Here is an 18,476-nt window from a genome sequence, read left to right as displayed (position 1 = left end):
TTTTGAGACGGTGTCTCGCTCTGTCGCCCAGGCTGGATGGCACCATGTCGACTCACTCCAACCTCTGTTTCCTGGGTTCAGGCAATTCTCCTGCCTTAGCCTCCCAAGTAGCTAGGATCACAGTCACCTACCACCACACCCAGCTAATTTTTGCTTTTTTTAAGTAGAGACAGGGTTTCACCATGTTGGCCAAGCTGGTCTCAAACTCCTGACCTCAGGTGATCCACCCGCCTCAGCCTCCCAAAGTGCTAGTATTACAGGCATGAGCCACCACACCCGGCCACTTTGTGTGATCTTTTCACATATATGTTTAAAGTGTAACAAAGTTTTCTGGCAGTTAATTTATGCCCAGATGGTTAATGATATTCAAGCTAAAAATATTAAAGTTCTATAAAGCAAATTTAAATTCCTCCAGATTTCTAAAATTTGGAATCATAAAGCATCATAAAGCCCAAAACTGTAAGTCTCACGCAACATTTATAAACACACGGCTCTAGCCTATTCTCTTCCGGACTATTTGCTTTAGACAAACTATAATATATTCAAGAATAACAACTTACCAAATCACAAAGTCCAAGTTGCCCAAATTTGGCCCCAACTGCTACCAAAGTTCTAGTCTCTGAAGGGTGGAGAGCCATAGAGAATATTGGGCCTGTGGTAACTTTGTAAACAGTATCTTCACTAATGACCATGCCATTTAAATTGGCTCTGTAGCTAAGAAAATTAGAAAGTTAAATTTTGTAAGTAAAACCAATCTCAATAGTCAAAATAAGTAAAAGATTATTCAAAAAGAAAAATTACAATTAGTAAACAAATATGGGAAACTATTCAATCTCCTGGTAACCAAGGAAATCAAATTAAGCAATACTCTTTCACTTTTTAAATTACCCTTGATAATTTTACCACCACCAAAAACTGGTAGGCTGCAGTTAAATACACATACTCACACATATAGCTAGTGGAAGCGTAAGTTCGTATAAAATTTTCAGAAGAAAAAAAGACTTGAGAAACAATTCAGCAGTGTGTACCAAAAGCTATAAAAATGTTCACAATATTTGATGCATTAATCTCACTTCTGGAAATCTAACCTAAAGAAATAATCCACTATCATATCCATATACTTCAACAAACACACAAAACTAAATGGAAAACAACCGCAAATATCAAGCAGGTAGGAGGAGAAGTGAATTCCTTCTACTCAATGAAATATTTTATAATTATTCAATAATTTTAAAGACTCTAATAACATGTAACCACAAATGAAAAAAGCATAATGCAGGCCAGGCACAGTGGCTCACACCTCTAATCCCAGCACTTTGGGAGACCAAGGCAGATGGCTCACTTGAGCTCAGGTGTTCAAGACCAACCCGGGCAACACAGCAAAATCTCATCTCTACAAATACAAAAATTAGTGAGGTATGATGGTGCATGCCTGTAGTCCAAGCTACTTGGGAGGCTGAGGTGGGAGGATCATTTAAGCCCAGGAAGCAGAGGTTGCAGTCAGCCAAGATTGCGCCACTGTACTGCAGCCTAAGCAACAGAGGGAGACCTTGTCTCAAAAAAAAAAAAAAAAAGAAGAAAGAAAAAAGTATAATGCAAAATTGTATATACATTACAACATACAGTAAAAACTGTAAGTGGATTCACTCATTTATTCAACACTGAACATATATTATGTGCCGGGCACTGTTCTGGTTATTGAAATAAAATTCTTGCCCTCATGAAGCTTATATCCTAGTAGTATTATATATGGCAACACTTGAGAGGAAATACACAAAAACAACGGTTGTTAGGGTGGAAACATTTCATCTCACTTTCAAAATTCCCTAAAATGGTGTATAGTCTTTATAACTCAAACATCTCAAAAAATATAAAAGAAACACAAGGAATTGCAACTTACCTTTTAATGCTAGATAATCCTTTCTCAGTGTTCTTACTACTTGGCTGAAACATTGGGAGAGATCAAAGAACTACGTTAACATATATATATATATAGTATATATTTCCTTAACAGATGATTCTAAAGGCTATTAGCCTTCCCAAGGGATACCTTGTTCATTCCTGCCCATGTGTGCAGAAATCCTTTAAATCGTTCATTGTCTTCTTGATTTTCAGAAGTCATTTCTAAAGGCCCAGGAGGTAACAAAGGCTGTTATAAAAAATAAAAAGTTATTTGTTGGTCTCGTAAATTTGTTGGTTTACGTTTACCTAGAATGTAAACACAAGGAAGGCAAGGGTTTTTGTCTGTTTTCCCACAACTTCACTTTCAACATTAACAGTAACGGTGGCATATCATGGACATTCAAAATAATTGTTCAATAAATGAATGCCAGGTACCCTATAAGGTAATAACATGTATTATCTCATTTAATCCTCTCAAGAACCTAGTGAATGAGGTATCCCACTTTAAAGACAATGGATTGAAACTTAGAGCCTGTAATCCCAGCACTTTGGGAAGCCGAGGCAGGCGGATCACGAGGTCAGGAGTTCAAGACCAGCCTGCCCAACATGGTGAGATCCCATCTCTACTGAAAATACAAAAATTAGCTGGGCATGGTGGCAGGTGCCTGTAATCCCAGCTACTCGGGAGGCTGAGGCAGGAGAATCGTGTGAACCCACGAGGTGGAGGTTGCAGTGAGCCCAGATTGCACTATTGCACTCCAGCCCGGGCAACAGGGCAAGACTCCGTCCCCAAAAAACAAAGCAGAAACTTAGAGGAGTTAACTTGCCCGAAGTCACACAGCCAATAACCGAAAAAGCTGAGAACTGACTCCGATTATCTTAACTCATTACTCAGTATTATACCTACATTACTGTTTTTTTAAACAGTTTGTAACCAACCAATGGGTGAGAAATCATGTTAATATGTCACAATTAGCAATTTGTTTTAGTGAATGAGAATAGAATAGAAATACCAGGCCAGGAACATGGCTCACACCTGTAATCCCAGCACTTTGGGAGGCCGAGGCAGGCAAATAGCTTGAGGCCAGAAGTTCGAGACCAGCCTGGCCAACGTGGCGAAACCCCATTTCTACTAAAAATACAAAAATTAGCCAGGCGTGGTGGCACACGCCTGTAGTCCCAGCTACTATGGAGGCTGAGGCGCGACAATCACTTAAACCAGGGAGGCGGAGGTTGCAGTGAACTGAGATCATGCCATTGCAATCCAGGCTGGGCGACAGAGGGAGACTGTGGCTCAAAAAAAAAAAAAAAAAAGAAATACCAAAGTGCACATGTAGTGTCACTTGACAAACTGTGGTTTCAGTTGCATATATGTGTAATGGTTACAATGTAACTATCTTTTTTTTTTTTTTTTTTAAATTTAATGTCTCAAGTGATGCTCCCACCTCAGCCTCCTGAGGAGCTGGGACTACAGGCACATGCCACCACACCCAGCTAATTTTCATATTTTTTTTGTGAGGACAGGGTCACTTGATGTTGCCTAGCCTGGTCTCAAACTCCTGGGTTCAAGTGATCCTCCTGCCTCAGCCTCCCAAAGTGCTGGGATTACAGGCATGAGCCACTATACCTGGCCATAAATATATTTGTGGGCTAAGGCTTCAAAAAAGTTTGGAAGCTACTCTTCCATGCTGCTTCCCGTAACACCTAGATTTGCAATTTGCTCCCAGAGCACCTTCCTAATTAGTGCTATCTTCCTATTTACAATTAAACACTGATATAAAGTATTAAAAATAGGTGTTCTTGAAAAATATTATTTAGACAATGTTTGCTAAATAAAACTCTACTCACTAAAATTAAACTACACATTATCACATATTAACATTAATAACTATATTTTACTGATTACTAAGCCCTTAATATAATGTGAGAAACTTGATAGATACAATTTATCTTCACAGTAGCTCTTTGAGGTTTCTTTTTTTAAAACTGACATAAAACTGTACATATTTACTGAGGGTTCTATTATTGCTGACATTTTTTTAATGCGGAAACGATCAGAAAGGTTAATTAACTCACCCACAATCCTATAGCAGGTAAGTCCCGCAGAAATACAGAATTTAATCCCATCTTTACGACTTTGAAATCTTACTCATTAAACCAGAGAACAGGCCAGGCTCAGTGTCTCACACCTGCAATCCCAGCACTTTGGGAGGCCAAGGCAGGCAGATCACTTGAGGTCAGGAGTTCAAGACCAGCCTGGCCAGCATGGTGAAACCCGTCTTTACCAAAAATATAAAAAATCAGCCAGGTATGGTGGCATGTGCCTGTAATCCCAGCTATTCGGGAGGCTGAGGCAGGAGAATCGCTTGAACACGGGGAGTGGGTTGCGGTGAGGCAAGAGCATGCCACTGCATTCCAGCCTGGGTGACAGAGCAAGACTCCGTCTTAAAAAAAAAACAAAACAAAAAACAAAACCATACAACATTCAAGAATGAAATATAAAATTAAATATAATTTAATGAACTTTTAGTCTAGTTTCAACACTTCAAATTTTTCAGTATTTTATTACATTAAAATATTGTATTTGCACATTTTCTTACAGTTTCATCTGCTACTAACGTCGGTGGTGTTGGAGTTGCTGGTAATGAAACTCCCAAAGGATCAACTTTTAGTAATCGCATTGACCTTCTACATCCAACCCCATTTTCTCTCTTAGGCTTCTTTCTGCAGGAGTGGGGAAAAATTCATGTTATACTCACAAAACAATAAAATTTACTAACATTAAGGAGATAACTACTAGGAATATATCCCACAGATATATTTATACATTGCATATATATACATGGCCACAATTATTTTAATAAGTATGGAAAAAACTTAAACCTAAATGTTCATCAAAAGGAGGTGAGGTCTGTTAAATCATGGTGTACATATCTAATAGAATAATATGCAGCCACAAAAAGAATGATATAGATCTTAATGCACTGCTGAAAGGAACCCTAGCTTATAAAAAGCAAAAACAAAGTCCAGTACAGGTTTACAAAAAGGTTACATATACACATAAATTTGTACATGCTGAGGTTACCTATGGAGGAATACACATAAAACTACTACTTCTAGGGAAAAGGCCTGGAAAACTAAGGTCTAAAATAGGAAGGAAACGTAAACGTTTCACTGCATTCCCTTCCATACACTGTAGTTTACTTTTTTTTTTTTTGAGACAGAGTCTCGCACTGTTGCCCAGGCTGGAGTGCAGTGGCGCGATCTCAGCTCACTGCAAGCTCCACCTCCCGGGTTCACGCCATTCTCCTGCCTCAGCCCCCTGAGAGCTGGGACTACATGCACCCGCCACCACGCCCAGCTCATTTTTTTGTAACTGTGTTTGCCAGGATGGTCTCGATCTCCTGACCTCATGATCCGCCCGCCTCGGCCTCCCAAAGTGTTGGGATTACAGGTGTGAGCCACCGCGCCTGGCAGTTTACTTTTTAAATAATATACAGTCCCTATTTTTTATGCACTATTTTTTCATTTTAAAAAAATTCATTTTAAAATGTCAGGGAAAGAGAAGCCTCTGAAATTATTTCCAAAATTCACAAAAAATTATCAGCTATGGTCCACATTAGTTAGAGAATTAGTAAAAACTATTATTGATTGAAAGTATACTGTATACTAAAAACTGTACTCAACATTCCATCTCATATTTAATCCTCAAAAAATACACCTGAGTATACGGAATAATATGGGCTGTCATACAATCCTCCTAGAAATCTACTCCTAGAGAAACTCCCATATATAAGCACTAAGAGACTTAAGAATGTTTGGAGCAGCACTTTTCATAATAAAAACCTGGAAACAACTCAATTGTTCATCAACAGTGGAATAAAATGTAGTACATTTATCCAGTGGAATATTATATAGCAGAAAAAAAGAATGAAATAAAGCTGTGCACATCAACATGGGTAAATTTAAAAGCATAAATATGTAAAGATGAGCAAAATAAAATCTCAGAATATAAAAATGGCATACTGTATGTGAACACCAAAAAAAGACAAAGCTAAACAATAGAGCGTTTAAGGATACACTCACTGGTAGTAAAACTATAAATCAATAGCCAGGCACAGTGGCTCACACCTGTTAATCCCAGCACTTTGGGAGGCTGAGGCAGGTGGATCACTTGAGGTCCGAAGTTCCAGATCACCCTGGCAAACATGGCAAAACCCCGTATCCACTAAAAATACAAAAATTAGCCAAGCATGGTCATGAGCACCTGTAATCCCAGCTACTCAGGAGGCTGAGCCATGAGAATTGCTTGAACCTGGGAGGCAGAGGCTGCAGTGAGCCAAGATGGCGCCACTGTACTCCAGCCTGAGCAACAGAGCTAGACTGTTTCAAAATAAATAAATAAATAAAAATGAAACTATAGGCTGGGCACGGTGGCTCACGCCTGTAGTCCCAGCACTTTGGGAGGCCGAGACAGGTAGATCACGAGGTCAGGAGATGGAGACCATCCTGGCTAACACGGTGAAACCCCGTCTCTACTAAAAATATAAAAAATTAGCTGGGCATGGTGGCAGGTGCCTGTAGTCCCGGCTACTTGGCAGGCTGAGGCAGGAGAATGGTGTGAACCCGGGAGGCAGAACTTGCAGTGAGCTGAGATCACGCCACTGCACTCCAGCCTGGGCAACAAAGCGAGACTCTGTCTCAAAAAAAAAAAAAAAAAAGAAACTATAAATAAATGCAAGGAAATATTATCACAAAAGTCAGCATAGTGGTAGTATCTGGAGGGAGGTGTATATATGGGCCTTCAGGGGTACTCATAATTTCTATTAACCTGGATGGCAGGTACATGGATGGGACCTGTATAATTTTTCAACTACACAAATACATTATATGTACCTTTTTATATGTATATTTAATAATTTTCAAAAAATTTAAATCCTTCTGGATTAGCATAACATCAGTTTTACAAAAAAGGAAAGAAAAATTATATAAAGTATCCAAGGTTAATATTATAGCTGTAAGTGACTGAATCAAAACTTGAACCCAAATTTGCTACATTATGCAAAGCCTACGCTTTTTCCTCTACATTATGCAACTTCCATACTATCAACTTGCTACTACCTATGCAACTATGAAGGGCTGGAATTTTGTGATTTAGGAAGAAATCACCAATCTTGGCTAATAAAAAACATGCAAATGTAAAGGTACTAATCAGCTGGCAACAGGACCAGTGCTACTGTTTTTCCAGTGTTAATGATGTTCCTCTTACAGTAACTTTTCATACTTGAAAATACCTGGCCATGATTAAAGGTCTAGCTTTTCTCAAGCTAATTGTCTTCTAACAGAATCAAACCAAGTAAATGAAGCTACATTTCATTAGGATCTGGCACTAAACAAATGAGCTAATGATACCAAGATTTTTAATTTTGTCATTTATATGTAAGCAGTACTAAAATGCAATGGAGATAATTCAAAATTTTAAAACCCTGTAGTTCAAATCCTAAAGCTACCACTTATAAGCTGTTTTGACTTTCAGCAAATAATTTTTTTTTTTTTTTTTTTTGAGATGGAGTCTCACTCTTTTTGCCCAGGCTGGAGTGCAATGGTGTGATCTTGGCTCACCACTACCTTCGCCTGCCAGGTTCAAGCGATTTTCCTGCCTTAGCCTCTTGAGTAGCTGGGATTCAGACATTTGCCACCATGCCTGGCTAATATTTTAATTTTTTTTTTTTAGTAGAGATGGGTTTTCTCCATGTTGGTCAGGCCAGTCTCTAACTCCTGACCTCAGGTGATCCCCCTGCCTCAACCTCCCTAAGTGCTGGGATTACAGGCATGAGCCACTGCACCCAGCCAACAATCTTATCTTTTGAGCCTGATTTCTAACTCACAAAATGAATATATTACCTACCACATACATGGATGGATACAGTGGTTGTCAGAGTTAAATGGAATACAGGACAAAATTGCTAGATCACTGCAGTATGTTTCATAGATATTCAATAAATGTTAATTCCTTTCCTTTTCTAGGACTAAGAAAGCAAAAACAAATTGAGACGCAAAAAGACAGCTAGAAAAATTAAAAGTAAGTAGAAGAGTCTTTAAGAATAATAATTTTCTAAGTAACAATAATTTAGTGGAAAAAAAGATTTCCCTCCATTAGTAGCAACAACAAATATAAACAAAATTCAGCTCTCAATTGTATTTGCTCCATATTACTTTGATGAAGATGAGAATTGTAAAGTTATTAAAGGGTAGCGTTACCTCAGAGATCCTAGAGGGACTGAGATTAAATAGCACTTTATGATCTGTTAAGCTTACTACGCCAAACCATTTTTTTCAAATTATAAAACAGTTGAGCAATGTATCATGGTTCAGGCATTGCAAACCAGGTATTTTACCTCTTGGATTTAGGAGGCTGTCTCTTCTCTATGATTTCACGGAGTCTTGCAGCAGACTGTAAAGTATAAAATCATGTAAAATATTTTAACTACATATCTTACCTTTTAAAATATTAGGTATCTGCTACTATACCCACGCTAAACTAAGGTCTATTCAGGAACTAAAGATCCTAAAGATAGGCCATAAGTCATGATTAGCGTTTCTGCACTCCAGCCTGGGCAACACAGCAAGACCCTGTCTAAAAAAAAAAAAAAAAAAAAAGGCCAGACGTGGTGGATCACACCTGTAATCCCAGCACTTTGGGAGGCCAAGGAGAGTAGATCACCTGAGGTCAGCAGTTCGAGACCAGCCTGACCAACATGGTGAAACCCCATCTCTACTAAAAATACAAAAATTACTCAGGCATGGTGGCAGGCGCCTGTAATCCCAGCTACTCAGGAAGCTGAGGCATGAGAATCGCTTGAACCTGGGAGGCAGAGGTTGCAGTGAGCCGAGATCATGTCATTGCACTCCAGCCTGGGCAACAAGAGCAAAACTTTGCCTCAAAAAAAAAAAAAAAAAGAAAAGAAAGAAAGATTAATGAAAATAAGTAATGATTAATACCCAACTATTCCAGTTCAGGGTCTCGGGTAGCCAGAGACTACCCTAACAGCTGAGGGTCAAGGTGAACACTGACCTAGGACAGGATGCCATCCCATCACAGGGCACACTCACCCACACCCACACTAGCTCACGCTGGCACCATGTAGACACAGCAGTTCACCTAACGTGCACAGCTTTGAGATGTGGGAGGAAACCAGAGTAACTGGAGAAAACCCACACAGACATGGGGAAAATGTGCAGACTCCACAGAGACAGTGGCCCCGCCCAGCCAGAAATCCATTTCTTTTCCTCATCAATGTAAGGAAACAAGTTGAACAAAATTATGTCATTTGAGGACCTGCTGTATGTATTCTGAGCACCTATATTCTCTGGGGACATCTTGACTATATTTTTAATAGGATTCTCCCTGTGTTACAGGGATAGATTTCACCAATGGACAGCCTAGCTCCCTAATGTATGAACTTGGTACCTATCTTTATAGTTTCCATTTTACCTGCCCAATAATGTTTTCATCAACGTTGTTACCCCTCCTGAAGCCACCTGGAAAATAAAAAAGTATATTCCTTCTGTGCAAATTGCTGAAAAAACTTGAGAAAGTGAGTTAATTGCTACAGGGAAATTATTTACCTCACTTATNCCCAGCACTTTGGGAGGCCGAAACGGGGGGATCACAAGGTCAGGAGATGAAGACCATCCTGGCTAATACAGTGAAACCCCGTCTCTACTAAAGAATACAAAAAACTAGCCAGGCGACGAGGCAGGCGCCTGTTGTCCCAGCTACTTGGGAGGCGGAGGCAGGAGAATGGCGTGAACCTGGGAGGCGGAGCTTGCAGTGAGCTGAGATCCGGCCACTGCACTCCAGCCTGGGCGACAGAGCCAGACTTCGTCTCAAAAAAAAAGAAAAAAAAAAAAAAGAAGTGATCTGATATTAGAAATCAAGCAGTATAATCTAGTAGCAAATTATTTCCTAGTAGCAATTAATTGTACTATTACTCAAAAGTTATTTTTGGCCAGGTGTGGTAGCTCACGCCTGTAATCCCATCAATTTGGGAGGCTGAAGCAGGTGGATCACCTGAGGTCAGGAGGTCAACACCAGCCTGGCCAAAATGGTGAAACCCCGTCTCTACTAAAAATATAAAAATTGGTCAGATGTGGTGGCTCACACCTGTAATCCCAGCACTTTGGGAAGCTGAGGCAGGCAGATCACCTGAAGTCAGGAGTTTAAGACCAGCCTGGCCAACATGGTGAAATCCTGTCTCTACTAAAAATACAAAAAAAAAAAAAAAAATTAGCCAGGTGTAGTGGCAGGTGCCTGTAATCCCAGCTACTCTGGAGGCAGGGGCAGGAGAATCGCTTGAACCCAGGCGCTGGGGATTGCAGTGAGCTGAGATCATGCCATTGCACTCTAGCCTGGACAACAAAAGCGAAACTCCGTCTCCAAAAAAAAAAAAAGTTATTTTATCAAACAAAAAAACTTTCTTTAAACGCAGTAAGTACATGTCTCTACTTTCTCCTAAAGAGCCACTAATGTAACACTAAGCTAATTTTTTTTAAACCCTGAGATATAAGACAGTATATTCAGGAAATAGCAAAATACTATGAGAAAATTCAAAAAATAAGAACAGAAGTTTTTAAATCCATTAAAAGGCTTAAATTTAGAAAGCAGAACAAAAAGATAAACACATGGACAGAAAAGACAAAAAACAGACTCAATATTAGAGGTCCAATATTCAATTCATTGTTCGAGAAACTGCAGAGAAATTGGAAGAGAATTATTAAAAAATAATAAAGGCCGGGCGCGGTGGCTCATGCCTGTAATCCCGGCACTTTGGGAGCCCGAGGTGGGCGGATCACAAGGTTAGGAGTTCGAGACCACCCTGGCTAACAAGGTGAAACCCTGTCTCTACTAAAAACACAAAAAATTAGCCGGGCGCAGTGGCGGGCGCCTGTAGTCCCAGCTACTCAGGAGGCTGAAGCAGGAGAATGCCGTGAACCTGGAAGGTGGAGCTTGCAGTGAGCCGAGATGGCTCCACTGTACTCCTGTCCGAATGACAGAGCAAGACTCCGTCTCAAAAAATAATAAGAAGAAGAAGAAGAAGAATAACAATATAAATGGGAGGCCGGGTATAGTGGCTCAAGCCTGTAATCCTAGCACTTTGAGAGGCCGAGGCAAGCAGATCACCAGGTCAGGAGATCAGGACCATCCTGGCCAACATGGCAAAACTCCATCTCTACTAAAAATACAAAAATTGGCCAGGCATGGCGGCACACGCCTGTGGTACCAGCTACTCGGGAGGCTGAGACAGGAGAATTGCTTGAACCCAGGAGACGCAGGTTGCAGTGAACAGAGATTACGCCACAGGACTCCAGCCCGGGGGGCGACAGAGCGAGACTCTGTCTCAAAAAAAAAAAAAGAAAAGAAAAAGAAAAGACAGAAAAATAATGTAAGTGGGAGACTGAAGCAGAAGGATCACTTGAATCCAGAAGTTCAAGGTTGCAGTAAGCTATGATGACACCACAGTATTCTAGCCTGGGCAACAGAGCGAGATCTCATCTCTAAAAAATAATAGTCTGAAAACAAAAATATTATTTTAAAGTTTCTCAAAACTAAAGACATGACCTTCCAGATTACAAAAAGCCCAATGAGTATGCAGCATAATGAATGAAAAAGGACTCAGGCAAGCAGGCTCAGTGGCTCACGCATGTAATCCCAGCACTTTGGGAGGCCACCAGGCAGATCACTAGAGGCCAGGAATGGGAGACCAGGCTGGCCAACGTGGTGAAACCCGTCTCTATTAAAAATACAAAAAAACTAGCTGGGCGTGGTAGTGCACACTTGTAATCCCAGCTACTTGGGAGGCTGAGGCACGAGAATTGCTTGAACCTGGGAGGCAGTGGTTGCAGAGAGCCGAGATCACACCACTGCATTCTAGCTGCCAGGGCAAGAGCAAGACTGCCTCAAAAAAAAAAAAAAAAAAAAAAGCAGGCTGGGTGCAATGGCTCATGCCTGTAATTCCAGCACTTTGGGAGGCCGAAGTGGGCAGATCACCTGAGGTCAGGAGTTCCAGACACCCTAGCCCACATGGTGAAACCTCATCTCTAATAAAATTATAAAAATTAGCTGGGTGTGGTGTGGCACGTGCCTGCAGTCCAAGCTACTCAGGAAGCTGAGACAGGAGAATCACTTGAACCTAGAAGGCAGAGGTTGCAGTGAGGCAAGATTGTGCCACTGCACTCCAGCCTAGGCAACTGGGTGAGACCCCGTCTCAAGAAAACAAAACAAAACAAAACAAAGAAGAACACAGGCCTCGGTATATCATCACAATTTTTTTTTTTTTAAAGAGATGGACTCTCTGTCACCCAGGCTGAAGTGCATTGGCTTGATTAAAACTTACTGCAGCCTTGCACTCCTGGGCTCCAGCCTTAGCCTCCCAAGTAGCTGAAACTACAGGCCTGCGTTACTACACCCAGCCAGAAAAGATCTTAAAAGCATGCAGAGGGAAAAAAAGATCACAAAGAATCCAGAATCAGAATGGCACAAACTTTCAACATTGAAGGAAGTGGGAAGACAATGGAACAATGCGTTAAAAATTCTAAGGAAAGATTAAATTATTTTCAACTTACAATTCTAAATCCAATTAGGTCATCAATCAAACATAAAGCTAAAGACTTTTTCTGGCCTAAGCGCAGTGGCTCACGCCTATAATCCCAGCACTTTGGGAGACTGAAGCGGGCAGATCACGAGGTCAGGAGTTCGAGACCAGCCTGGCCAACATGGTGACACCCCCGTCCCCATTAAAAATACAAAAAGCTACAATGAGCCGAGATCGCACCACTACATTCCAGCCTGGGTGACAGAGTGAGATTCCGTCTCAAAAAAAAAGACTTTTTCTGACATGCAAAACATTTGCCTCTTACACACTTTTTCTCAGAAAGCTGCACTTCACCAAAATGAAAGAATAAACCAAGAAAGACAGACATGGCATGCACGATGGCTCACGCCTGTAATCCCAGCACTGTGAGAGGCTGAGGCAGGCGGATCACTTGAGGTCAGGAGTTCAAAACCAGCCTGGCCAACATTGAGAAACCCCTTCTCCACTAAAAATACAAAAAATTAGCCAGGCATGGTGGCGCAAGCCTGTAATCCCAGCTACTCGGGACACTGATTTGGGAGAATCGCTTGAACCTGGGAGGTGAAGGTTGCAGTGAGCTGAGATCATGCCACTGCACTCCATCCTGGGTGACAGAGCAAGACCCCATCTCAAAAAAATAAAAGAAAAAGTATCTTGGCTGGGCACAGTGGCTCACACCTGTAATCCCAGCACTTTGGGAGGCTGAGGTGGGCAGATCGCTGGAGCCCAGGAGTTTGAGACCAGCCTGGGCAATAAACATGGCACACCCACATCTCTTAAAAAAAAAAAAAAAAAAAAATTGTCAAAGCCGGACAAGGTGGCACATGCCTGTAGTCTCAGCTATTTGGGAGGCTTTATATATTTTTTTTTAAAACAAGAGTCTTGGCCAGGCGCGGTGGCTCAAGCCTGTAATCCCAGCACTTTGGGAGGCCGAGACGGGTGGATCACGAGGTCAGGAGATCGAGACCATCCTGGCTAACACTGTGAAACCCCGTCTCTACTAAAAAATACAAAAAACTAGCCGGGCGAGGTGGCGGGCGCCTGTAGTCCCAGCTACTCGGGAGGCTGAGGCAGGAGAATGGCGTAAACCCGGGAGGCGGAGCTTGCAGTGAGCTGAGATCCGGCCACTGCACTCTAGCCTGGGCGATAGAGCGAGACTCCGTCTCAAAAAAAAAAAAAAAAAAACCAAGAGTCTTGCACTGTCACCCAGCCTGGAGTGCAGTGACTTGATCTTGGCTCACTGCAACCTCCACCACCCAGGTTCAAACGATTCTCCCATCTCAGCCTCCCGAGTAGCTCAGATTACAGGCACCTGCCACCACGCCTGGCTAATTTTTATATCTTCTTTTTTTTCCTTTGGTGGAGGGAGGTGGGGACAGTCTGGCTGTGTCGCCCAGGCTAGAGTGCAGTGGCGTGATGGCTCACTGCAACCTCCACCTCCTGAGTTCAAGCAATTATCCTGACTCAGCCTCCCGAGTAGCTGGGAGTACGGGTGCCCACGACCACGCCTGGCTAATTTTTGTATATTTAGGAGAGACAGGGTTTCACCATGTTGGCCAGGCTGGTCTCGAACTCCTGACCTCAAGTGATCCACCCACCTCAGCCTCCCAAAGTGCTGGGAGTACATGCATGAACCACCATGACCGACCTCATTTTTGTATTTTTATTAGAAATGGGGTTTCATCATTTTGGGCAGGCTGGTCTGGAACTCCTGACCTCAGGTGATCCATCCACCTCCTTTTTTTAATTTTTAATTTTTTTTTTCTTTAGGAGCAACTCTATTAACGGACCTATTTCATTACATCAAACTAATCTGCTTTATGTTTACCTTATATTCTTCAGAATCTTACAGTCTAAGAGGCCAAAGGGATAATCTAATCGAGTGGTTCTCAAAGTGCAGTCCTGGACTAACTACATCAGTGCCACTAGGAAACTGTTAAATAAGCAAATTGGGCTTGGTGTGGTGACTCAAGCCTATAATCCCAGCACTTTGGGAGACTGAAGTGGGAGGACTGGTTGAGCTCAGGAGCTCAAGACCAGCCTGGGCAACACCTCCCACCCCCAAACCCACCAACATCTCTATTAAAAAAAAAAAAAAAGAAAGAAAGAAAAAGAAAAAAGATATGCAAATTGTATGCTCCAACTCCAAAACTTCTGAATCAGAAACTCTGTTGGTGGGGCCCTGCAATGGAGTTTTAACACATTGTCCAGGTAATACTGATATAGCCTAAAGTTTGAGAACCACAGATTTTATCCAATCCCCTCACTAAGGTGATTTGCTTAAAGGAACAAGGTTTCTTAGAAGTGACCATGGTAGGCCAGGCGCGGTGGCTCACGCCTGTAATTCCAGCACTTTGGGAGGCCGAGGTGGGCGGATCTCAAGTCCAGGAGATCGAGACCATCCTGGCGAACACAGCGGAACCCTCTACTAAAAATACAAAAAATTAGCCGGGGGTGGTGGCAGGCACCTGTAATCCCAGCTACTCAGGAGACTGAGGCAGGAGAATGGCGTGAACCCGGGAGGAGGAGCTTGTAGCACTGCACTCCAGCCTGGGCAACAGAGCAAGACTCCATCTCAAAAAAAAAAAAAAAAAAAAAGAAGTGGCCATGCTAGGCTATCAACCCCAAGTGCAATTCATCTAATACTTATCCCATGCTGTCCCACTATGAGTCCTGGTTCTTAACTCTGGGATAAGAAAGCATAAACCGGCCGGGCGCGGTGGCTCAAGCCTGTAATCCCAGCACTTTGGGAGGCCGAGACGGGCGGATCAAGAGGTCAGCAGATCGAGACCATCCTGCTAACATGGTGAAACCCCGTCTCTACTAAAAAATACAAAAAAAACTAGCCGGGCGAGGTGGCGGGCGCCTGTAGTCCCAGCTACTCGGGAGGCTGAGGCAGGAGAATGGCGTAAACCTGGGAGGCGGAGCTTGTAGTGAGCTGAGATCCGGCCACTGCACTCCAGCCTGGGCGACAGAGCGAGACTCCGTCTCAAAAAAAAAAAAAAAAAAAAAAGCATAAACCAAACTTCTATTTCATAACAATAACCCTTCAGTTATAGTATCTCCCTTTCCCTACTATCATTTTCTGTTCCCTGAGTTCCAGCAACATTGTGTCATGTGCTTTATATTTTATCTTGTCCTGTTAACATTTGTCAGTTTGAATGGGGCACAGCCCTCCTGGTAGGCAGTAGAAGCCAAAAGAATTACAGACCAGGCTGGGCACAGTGGCTCACCATTGTAATCCCAGCACCTCGGGAGGCTGAGGTGGGTGGATCAGGAGGTCAGGAGTTAGAGACCAGCCTGACCAACATGGTGAAAACCCATCTCTACTAAAAACACAAAACTAGCCAGGCATGGTGGCGTGCCTGTAATCCCAGCTACGCAGGAGGCTGAGGGAGGAGAATCTATTGAATCCAGGAGGCCAAGGTTGCAGAGAGCCGATATAGTGTCACTGCACTCCAGCCTGAGCGACAGAGCGAGACTCGGTCTCCAAAAAAAAAAAAAAAAAATTACACACCAAATTCCTTAAGTTGATTGGAATAATATAGAACTAATTAATGCATTTCTCATGTATCTTATCTACTCTGTCATTTGTCTCCTTTTGCATTTAAAGGAAATATTATTCAACATATCCATATAATCAGTTTCCCTACCCTGATATCAAGGGTCAGTCAATACCATATATCCCACAAACTGATGACTTCTGATATACTGTACATAAATATGTAAAGGTGAGCAAGGCACCATAAAGTATGAGTAAACCCAAAAATATATGCAGTAAGTTTAGAGAAAGAAAAAGGGAAGCAGAGTAAAGATTAAGTAAATCCTTTCATTGACACATCAACAGCAAAAGCAAAAATAACCCAAGGAAGTTATTTGTTAAACCTTAAAATAATAAAATGTATTATTACATTTATTCTTACATTATTAGATAAAATAATTTGTTTGTACCAGAAAGATCCTTGAAAAACTTCAATTTATCAGAACTTCACATTTAAAAAAAGAGATACTAGAACAAGCTACTAATTAAGTTCTTACCAGGCCTGGTGTGATATCTTCATCACTATCTCCATCCTGACTACTTTCCACATCAACACTGAGATTCATCGCATCTGCCGTTCTCTTGGGTTGTAGCTTGTTACTTTCAGTATGAACAGCTGAGGATGAATATTGCCGCGTGGATTCAGACTTAGAAGACGTGGTTTTCATCTTTGGAGGTATAATCCTTCTGCAAGTTTTCTTTATTTTAGTCTTCTTACACGCAACTTCATTGTTAGAATTCTTTTCTAATAGGGATTTGGGGCACATAAGCTGGTCTAGCTGGTAATTACTGAGTGAAAAGGGGCAAGATAGACCTTAGCTGTTTTATTAAAACTGTAGTCTGTACTGGTCTCAGAGACACATAAGCGATGTTTTGATTTTCTTTATATTCATTTACCTATTCAGATCAATAAAAGAAAAGAGAGTATTAGAATTCCAAGTCCTGTGCCTTTTCTTACAGGATCCCCAGCAGATCTAATAATTCCCATTTCACAATGACAATATAAATCTAAATTGAGGCCAGGTGCGGTGGCTTGCGCCTCTAATCCCAGCACTTTGGGAGGCTGAGGCAGGGCCTGAGGTCAGGAGTTCAAGATTAGCCTGGCCAACATGATGAAACCCGCCGCCCCCCGCCTCCCCCCCCACCCCGTCTCTACTAAAATACAAAATTGGGTGTGGTGGTACCTGCTTGTAATTCTAGCTACCCAGGAGGCTGAGACAGGAGAATCGCTTGAACCCGGGAGGCGGAGGTTGCAGTGAGCCAAGATCACGCCACTGCACTCCAGCCTGGGCAACAGAGCGAGACTCAGGCTCAAAAAAATAAATAAATCAAAATTGACACCCTGTAAGAAAACTATTTTTTCCCTCCAAAATCTAGATATGTAATTCATTAACCTTAACCTCAACGGAATTCATTTACTGGGCACATTTGCCCATCAGAGTTTTCCAGACCAATAATAATGACTAGCATTTGGACTGAGGCAAATACCCCGTCAGCTGCGGATTGTCTGGAATTATTTAAAGAGTGTGAAGCTGATCATAACTGTGGCAAAAGCAAACGCAGAAGGTTGAAAAAAGGGAATCTCAGGTGTGACTCTCCCACTATTTCTAGGGTTATTGATAAGAAACTTTCGTCAAAGCCGAAGGCCTCAGGGCAGGGATCCCCGCCAACCCCCGGTACCAGGTGCCCTCGACCTTCCGGGCCTGTGTCCCGCATAACCCTCACAAAAACCGAGGCAGGAGCACACCTGGAAGCACCAATCCGTTTCTCACCTTCATCTGGGGTCGCTGTCTGGAGTCTGCCTTCTCAGCCGCCGCGCCCGACCTGGACATCTTTCGGCTTCTCAGTGGCCGGCGCCTTCCCGCCAAGATTGCGGCGGGAGGCCCAGAGGGGCGGGGCCGGGACGGGGCGGAGCCCACTCAGATCCTCAGCTGCCGCAGCGCCAGAGCGGGAAGTCCGGGTTACCCGCGCTTCTTAAGAAGGCCGCTTTGGCTGGGCGCGGTGGCTCACGCCTGTACTCCCAGCACTTTGGGAGGCTGAAGCGGGCGGATCACCTGAGGTCAGGAGTTTGAGACCAGCCTGGCCAACATGATGAAACCCCCGTCTTTACTAAAAGTACCAAAATTAGCCGGGCGTGGTAGCACGTGCCTGTAATCCCAGTTACTCAGGAGGCTGAGGCAGAATTGCTCGAACCCAGGAGGCAGAGGTTGCAGTGAGCCGAGATCGTGCCATTGCACTCCAGCCTGGGCAACAAGAGTGAGACTCCGTCTCAAAAACAACAACAACAACAACAACAAAAAAAACATCGCTTATGTGTCTCTGAGACCAGTACAGACTACAGTTTTAATAAAAACAGCTAAGGTCTATCTTGCCCCTTTTCACTCAGTAATTACCAGCTA

At 42.6% G+C, this 18,476-nt stretch overlaps 1 protein-coding gene across 1 annotated transcript in view; it reads right to left on the bottom strand.

The window, feature by feature from the left end:
• The window catches only part of WDR76 (WD repeat domain 76), a 46,543-nt gene extending 28,455 nt beyond the window's left edge, over positions 1–18,088 (bottom strand). Inside the window, 11 exon segments of the mRNA XM_017861040.1 lie at positions 561–714; positions 1,901–1,944; positions 2,051–2,149; positions 4,503–4,626; positions 8,301–8,356; positions 9,493–9,548; positions 15,684–15,710; positions 16,488–16,497; positions 16,575–16,881; positions 16,883–16,974; positions 17,850–18,088. Coding sequence (XP_017716529.1) covers positions 561–714; positions 1,901–1,944; positions 2,051–2,149; positions 4,503–4,626; positions 8,301–8,356; positions 9,493–9,548; positions 15,684–15,710; positions 16,488–16,497; positions 16,575–16,881; positions 16,883–16,974; positions 17,850–17,909 — 1,029 coding nt within the window. The 5' untranslated portion in view covers positions 17,910–18,088.
• Positions 18,089–18,476: the final 388 nt, after the last annotated feature.

The sequence above is a fragment of the Rhinopithecus bieti genome, unplaced genomic scaffold (assembly GCF_001698545.2).
Source record: "Rhinopithecus bieti isolate Rb0 unplaced genomic scaffold, ASM169854v2 scaffold_55715, whole genome shotgun sequence".
NCBI lineage: Eukaryota > Metazoa > Chordata > Mammalia > Primates > Cercopithecidae > Rhinopithecus > Rhinopithecus bieti.
This window is presented reverse-complemented; position numbering and strand designations above follow the sequence as displayed.